We start from the raw sequence: 7,449 nt of genomic DNA, 5'->3' as shown, positions 1-7,449 counted from the left end.
TTGGGGAAGCCAAAGTTTTTTCAAGGTCATTTTTTGGTATGAGGCCTCTGTTGTTGACTATATCACAGTATCAGGATAGCTTTGCTTCCTTCCATTTTTTGATAGTGATTGGATGGACATTCCCTGAAAACCAGGGCTGGGAAGTAAATGTGGAATATCTAGAAGCCCCAGGAAGGAGTTTTTTACAGACTGTTCTCCAGTAACTTACAGATGGGTAGAGGAATACATTATCTCTCACATCAGAAGAGGAGAAAGAGGTATTTTCCCAAATTAAACTATCTATTGTAGAGGAAAGAAGTTGGTCTGAACAAATTTGTATCCATTCCGGCAAAGAGCCCATGCGCTGCATTTTAATTAAGTTAGCTATCAGTGTCGCTTTGTAGTATACAGTGATGTCTGGCAAGCCGTATCCTCCTTGTGATTTACTTCGTCTTAATGCTTGATGTCCAATTCTCGGTTGTTTTCCTTCCCATAAAATTTTTCGTAATGTGGCCTGCCAATTTTTCAGCACATAAAGAGGCATGCTAATCGGTATTACTCTGAATAAGAACAAAAATTTAGGTAAAACGAAAGCTTTAATAAGATGAAACCTCTCTATCCAAGATAGATTTCATTTGTTTCAATTAAGTATGTCTTTTTGAATATTGTTGTGTGTGCCATGATGCTTAATCTGGAGCAGTGTAGAGAGGTCTTTGGGGAAATTTATTCCTAGATAATGGAGATGTGTGGTCGCCCTGCTAAATTTGAATTTTTCCTTCAGTTCTTCACGATCTTCGATATTAATTTGTATGGGAAGAATCTGAGATTTAGTGTCGTTAATTCCTAAACCAGATACTAATTTAAAGGAATCTAGGAAATTTAGCAATAGAGGTAGAGAAGATATAGGGTTTGTTATGTACAATAACATGTCGTCTGTGAACAGGGACACTTTGTATTCTTTGTCTTTTAGTCTGATGCCTTTAATTGAAGCATTGGAGCAGATTGGATTCGCCAAAGGCTCTATTCCCAATGCGAACAGGAGTGGGGAGAGTGGGCACCCTTGTTTGGTGCCTTTACCTAGAGAAATTGTTTCTGATAGAGAGCCATTTATTTTTATGTTGGTAGTCGGGTGGGAGTAAAGATTTCCTATTGTTTTTATGAATTTGATACCGAATCCCATATTTTGGAGGGTTGCAAACAGATATGGAAATTCAACAGTGTCGAAGGCCTTCTCCACATCAAGTGTGAGAAAGGCCACTGGTATTTTGGTACAGTTGTTGTGGTGTAAAATATAGAGTTTTAAAAGTATTGTCTGTGAGACCTCTTTGTGGGATAAAACCCACTTGGTTCGGGTGTATGTAATCAGATATGAAGGTATTCAGGCGTTTAGCGAGTAGAGATGTGAAAATGTTTTGATCTTGATTTAACGAGGAGATAGGTCTGTATGAGCTGGGTTGCATGGGATCTGTCTTTTTTTTTTTTTTGAAGGACCATAGTCAGCGCTTGCTGCCAGGATGATGGGATGGAACCTGTCTCGAGGACATGATTAAGAGTTTTGGTGAGTGGGTTTAGCAAAACAGAAATGTATGTTCTGTAAAATTCCGAGGGGAATCCATCCGGGCCCGGGGCCTTGTTAGTTTTGAGTGATTTGATGGTATCTCGGACCTCTTGTTCTGTAATTGGGCTGTCCAAATATAAGCTGTGAATTGCTTTCAATTTGGTATAGATGGGGAAGTTTTGAAGCTCTTTCTGAAACGTCTCATGATTAAATGGAGACGCTGTATACAATGTTGTGTAATATTCCTGAATTCTTCTTGTAATTTTCTGAGTATTTGTGGTGATTTCCCCTTGTGAGGTCTTAATCACCTTGATATTTTTGGAAAGTTTCTGCTCTTTTACTTTATGTGCTAGTAGGTAAAGTGTACGAGAGGATTTAATCCAATACTTCTGCTTGGTAGTATATTTTTACGAAGTTTGTCTCTAGTAAAGCCAAATTCCTGTGTTCTGTGTTAAGTAGTTTTAGAGTCTGAGTTGATTCCTTCTGTTTATGTTGCTGATCTAAAATGGTGATTTTGTTTAATATGTCTGTCTCTAACTGTTGTCTTTGTTTTTTCAAGAATGTAGATTTGGAGATTATGGTTCCTCATAATACCGGCTTCAGAGCTATCTTACTGTCCCAGAGCCTACGCTTCACTTTGATGTCTCAAACAAAAGACCCATTAGGTAGATTTTTATTTATCAAAGGTCAGTTGGAAAATAGCCTGGTAACAATCGCCATGCTGCATGCACCAAACAATGGGCAAATGGACTTTCTTAAGACTGCACTTTCCAAACTCAAAAACTTTGCAGAAGGGGATATCATTTTGGGGGGTGACTTTAATTTCATAGCAGATACCCACTTGGACAGATCATATCACTCGCCGACCTCCAAAAAACCCCAAGGAATGCTACACTGAACTAGAAGATTTATTAAAAGAGCATGATCTTACAGATATATGGCGCTTGACACATGCAGGAGAGAGGGATTACACATACTTCTCAGCACGACACAACGTGCACACAAGAATAGATCTGATTTTACTCTCCCCCTCCTTATTGAATAACGTCATCTCTTCTAAGATAGAACCCTCCAGGTGGTCGGATCATGATTGGCTAGAATGTGATCTGTCACAATTTGATCAAAGTAAACCACACAGACAATGGACCCTAAACACATCTTTATTGAGCAATCAGATCTTTAGTGAAACAATAGAACAGGAAATAAAACACTATTTTGCAGAAAACATGCAGGATGACATATCCCTGGTCTGATCGAGCAAGGCAGTTGGAGAAAAAACAGGAACAGTGATTTTGCAAGATTTGCAAAATTACAGGGGGTGTTCTAAATAAGGGCAAAAGAAATGTATGCTTGGCAAATGTACTTATATAGATATAAAGGAAGTAAGCTCTGTAGTCTGTAGACATCTATGCATGTCTAAAAGTTCTTTACTACATGGGATAAAAAGCTGATGCTGTTTGAATGGATTCCTCAGGGTTTTGCTGCCAAGGTCCCCTTTACTGCCATAAAGATCTGTCTGTGTCTGGAATCTCACTGCCTATGCTCATCATTGGGCCTTGGCACACCAGGCAACCCCATAAGGTTTTCAAGGCAAGAGACATTCAGAGGTGGTTTGCCATTGCCTCCCTCTGCATAGTGACCCTGGTCTTCCTTGCTGGTCTCCTACCCAAGCACTAACTAGGGCCAACCCTGTTTAGCTTTCCAAGATCTGACAACACAAACATGGGGTCTGGGCAACAAACCATGCCATATGTTGCCTAATGGAAAACCCCATGTTTGTCTTCTGCTTTTTGCCCACCTGGGACTTTCTGGCCTGGAACACACTCAAAAGCTTCATACTTGTTAGCTCAAGCTAATAAACAATGGGGACTTGAATTTCATATCTCTCACCAGTTACTGGAAGGCCCTCTGGTGAGTATCTGAAGGCAAGAAGTAAAAGAAGGTGAGAAATTAGTGGTTAAGCCAACTAAAAGTCCAGGCAGGCCTCTGACTGATAAATTTATGGAAAACTGGGGAACAGTTTGAGCAAAGGAATTACACCAACAGAAACTGCTGCTTGAAGCAATGTGCAAAGATATTAGGAAGGCAGACTGGGAATAGTTAGGAACTGATTAATCCTGCTTAAGCCTTTTCTTCACTCATGGACATGAAAGAAAGCTTGTCTTGCTGGGCAAGATATTGCCAGAATATGAGTGGAAGAGACAGTTGCAGGGAGATGGTGGAACTGATCTTTGACTGCCTCCCTAAAGCAATAGAAACATTTTCCTTTAAATAGAACCATCTGGCCAATGGGAGCTCATATCTCAAGAAGCCAAAGCAGTGTCTATGTTCTCCAGTGTTGCAGGAGCAAACTAAGCACTGCTGTGGATGTCTGTTTCCTCCTCACCATCCTTGAGAAGACCAGATGTGCTCTCTACCTCTGAAGTGTCCAGCTGGCCACCATGTAGTTTTCACTGGTATCCCTGAGACCCATGGGCTAGGTCATATGTCATGCTTTGTAGATTTGATCATTGATCATTTGCTCTGGCTTGAGGTGTGCGTTGTTTGTGCTAAAAATTAATGTGTTTGATCTGTAAATCTACCCAGTCTTGCCCTAATCTTGAAAAGAACATGGGGCTCTGGCGACATACACAGCAGAGTAGATTGTACCATAACAGAAAGGAAGAGTGTTTAAAAAATACATGAAATGCTACACTGCAATTGCATCTCATTCAAAACTTTTTATTTGGAAATTCTGTTGAAATTTCTATCAAAGAGTATGGCTTACTCAGATATGGCTGTACGACACGTTCTAAGACGAAATACAAAATACCAATCCAACAAGGTTTAACAGTAATATGCCCCCTAATGGTCACTGAAGCTTAGTATCCTGGTCAGCAGGTGTCTGTATAGAGCCATATTGTAGGGTTTTTTTAAATCAGACACATCTGTACTCCATTTTGCTGATAAAATGAAAGAAATGACATTTGAAACTTGAAGAAAGCCAGAGATTTTATTTTGAAAACAAGACACAGCACAACGAAAACACATCTCCAGTTACAAGACCTACTTTGAAACATACTTGGTCCTCAAAGGGATGCCCGATAAGGCATTTAAACCCAATTAGTTTCCAAGCCTTGCTGGCTCACTCCATGCACTGCATACCTTCGTTTATTGTTGGCCCTTTGCTAGTGCAGGACTTCATGCTGGAACACAAAGCACCGTTTGCTCGTGGAAGGAGCCTATAAGCAGAAGAGCACCTCTGGATACAGTCAAATTATTTTTAAACATTTATTAGAGTTCTCCAGTGTTGCTCTTCTACAAACATTAAAGAAAATGTCCCCATCCTTTACTCATAATGTGGAGCAAAAAAACCCTGCAATGAATACAATGCCCTTGTTTTTCATATAACACCGACAAGAGCATTAATACATCTCTTGGACAGAAAATTACTGGGATGATGACAGATCACTCCAGCGGGGAACTGATACAGGCTTCTGCTTTACCTATGTCTTTCCAGTAACAACTTTATCCTCGCCAGCAAATAGCTCCTGTCTGCCACTTTACACAAATCATGACAATTAGTAAACAGTCCACGAAACTTGCTTAAATTTGTTTGGTCCAACCAGCTGTTCCAAGGCTTCTTGGGAACGATCTGCAAAATACATTACAAGAATGGTAAATAAATGTGTGATGACTCACAGATTTCCTTAAAATAAGAACATGCTTGGGGCCAGTTGCTAAAAATTACAAACAGAAATTGCTCATGCACAACGGATTATTTCCAATTTAAGTTGTTTCGAGTTTCGACTGGATCACTGTTCTGGGGAAACCTACCACCTGTCAAGCCTTGCCTTGCCAAACTGAGCCCTGAAACTGGTCATTTTTGGGGATACCCCTGGCCAGGTAGCTTCCTACCAACCAATCCATGGCTAGAAAAAACCAAAGTACCTAAACACTTTTCTGACTCAGAGAATGGTCTGAAAGCACCCATTATATTGTTCTACTCCTGAAGTTAAGCAGACCCAGCCTTCAGCACTGCAGCTGGTAATGGTGGCAACGGGAGTTACATGTGGGCACCTGCCCTCCAGACAGTTACAAACATAGCTGTCCATAACATTCTATAAATATGGCTAACAATAGGGTTTACCAACCACCAGGTGGGGCCTGGAGATCTCCTCGTCTCCAGACTCCAGAGATGTTCCCCTGGAAAAAAGGTTGCTTTGGGGGGTGGACTTTATGGCATTATGGCCTGCTGAGGTCCTTCCTCTCCCCAAACCCCCGCCCTCCCCAGGCTTCAGCCCCCCCAAAATATCTAGGTATTTTCCAACCCAGAGCTGGCAACACTATTAATCATCAACATTTTTACTAGAAATGTATGGAAATCTTGAAAGTCGGTTGCAAGATCACCCTGATTCACTAATTTGATCAGTAGTTTCGCCCATAGCAAAGTGGTGCAGGGTAAATAATTCCAGATGTGTTTCTGTAAAAGTTTTTAATGTTAGTCATGTGCCCTCTTTTTCCTCCAAAGCTGATGGAATGGTATGCATAATGGTTCCCTGGTGGTCTACTCTTTAAAAGGACTGACTTTATAATATACTAGGAATGACGCTGGTTGTGGAAATAAATACAACGAGCTCTAGAAAGAGGCTCTGGGAGAGTGCCAAGGCCTTGGGCACTCAGCAACAATGTGCTGTGGTGACCTCAGCAGGGTATAATGACACAGAGTCCACCATTTTCTCCAGAGGAACCGATCTCTGCTACTTGAAGAGCAGTTGTAATTTTCAGTGATCTTCAGCCCTCACCTGGAGATTGGCGACAATTGTTACTCAGGAGGAAATGGGTGGTTGGGAGGGTGGAGTCTATGGCATTTAACCTTTCTGAGGTTCCACCCCTCCTCAAACCTCACCCTCTCCAGGTTCCATCCCTCAAATCTCCAGGAATTTCTCACCTGTTGGCAACCCTATCTCCTTCCCAGCCAATCATCAAACTACCTTTATTTCCCCCTCTCTCTTCAGCTTTCCATTTTCCCCACACACACACACCTGCAGCCTCTCCCGTGCTCTGAAGCCCTGACTGCCACAGAGTCCACCATTTTCTGTGCTCTGAAACCCTGACTGCCACAGAGTCCACCATTTTCTGAGTGATCTCCAGCCCTCACCTGGAGATTGGCAAGAATGGTTCCCCAGGAGGAAAGGTAGTCTTTCTTTGCAATGGGGACCAAAGCAGCTTACATCATTCTCCTCTCACGCTTTTGACTTGCACAACAACCCTATGAGGTAGTTTAGGCTGAAAGTCTGTGACCAGTCCAAAATCACCCACTCAGCTTCTACAGCAAGAACCTGGATCTAGCAGAACCTGCTCTGGAGAACTGACCACTACACCTAGGGCAGCCAAACTCCAGGTGGAGCCTGAGGATCATCAGGTATCACAACTGAACTTCAGACAACAGATCCCCCCCCCCGGAGAAAATAATTGCTTTAGAAGGTGGGCTGTATAACATTCTTTTCAGCTGAGGCCTCTCCCTTCCCCAAACCCTGGCTTCCATACACTCTTCCAGAAAATCCTTCCTTTGTCTGAACCGAGCTTGGTTGCCTAATGTGGCGAAACGGGCTCCAGTTTACCATTCAGCTGTTTGCCTCCCACCCTCGTCCCATGCGCGTATCTCACTCCTTAAATTCGCTGCCACAACTCACTGAATTGTCACTGCCTTTTTAGAGGGACGGTGAGACCCCTCTGGCCAAATCTCCATATTTGGAGATAGAATCCCCAATCTTTGGGGGATCCCTGGAAAGTTGGCAACCCAAGGGTCTGGCCTTTTCTTGCCTCCTTGGGCTACCCCCTCTCTTTGTTATTGTGCAGAGCAGGGGAGACTATGTGGTCAGAGCACAACACAGATTATTAGCCCAAATAAAAGAATTTATCTAACTATT

At 42.3% G+C, this 7,449-nt stretch overlaps 1 protein-coding gene across 1 annotated transcript in view; it reads right to left on the bottom strand.

The window, feature by feature from the left end:
* Positions 1–4,382: 4,382 nt before the first annotated feature.
* Positions 4,383–7,449, bottom strand: part of AMN1 (antagonist of mitotic exit network 1 homolog) — a 74,731-nt gene continuing 71,664 nt past the window's right edge. Inside the window, exon 7 of the mRNA XM_015413905.1 lies at positions 4,383–5,171. Coding sequence (XP_015269391.1) covers positions 5,098–5,171 — 74 coding nt within the window. The 3' untranslated portion in view covers positions 4,383–5,097. The remainder of the gene's footprint in view (positions 5,172–7,449) is intronic.

This window comes from Gekko japonicus, unplaced genomic scaffold (genome assembly GCF_001447785.1).
Source record: "Gekko japonicus isolate JY-2015 unplaced genomic scaffold, Gekko_japonicus_V1.1 scaffold1588, whole genome shotgun sequence".
Taxonomy (NCBI): Eukaryota; Metazoa; Chordata; class Lepidosauria; order Squamata; family Gekkonidae; genus Gekko; species Gekko japonicus.
The sequence above is the reverse complement of the archived record's forward strand: the minus strand, read 5'-3'. Positions and strand labels throughout refer to the sequence as shown.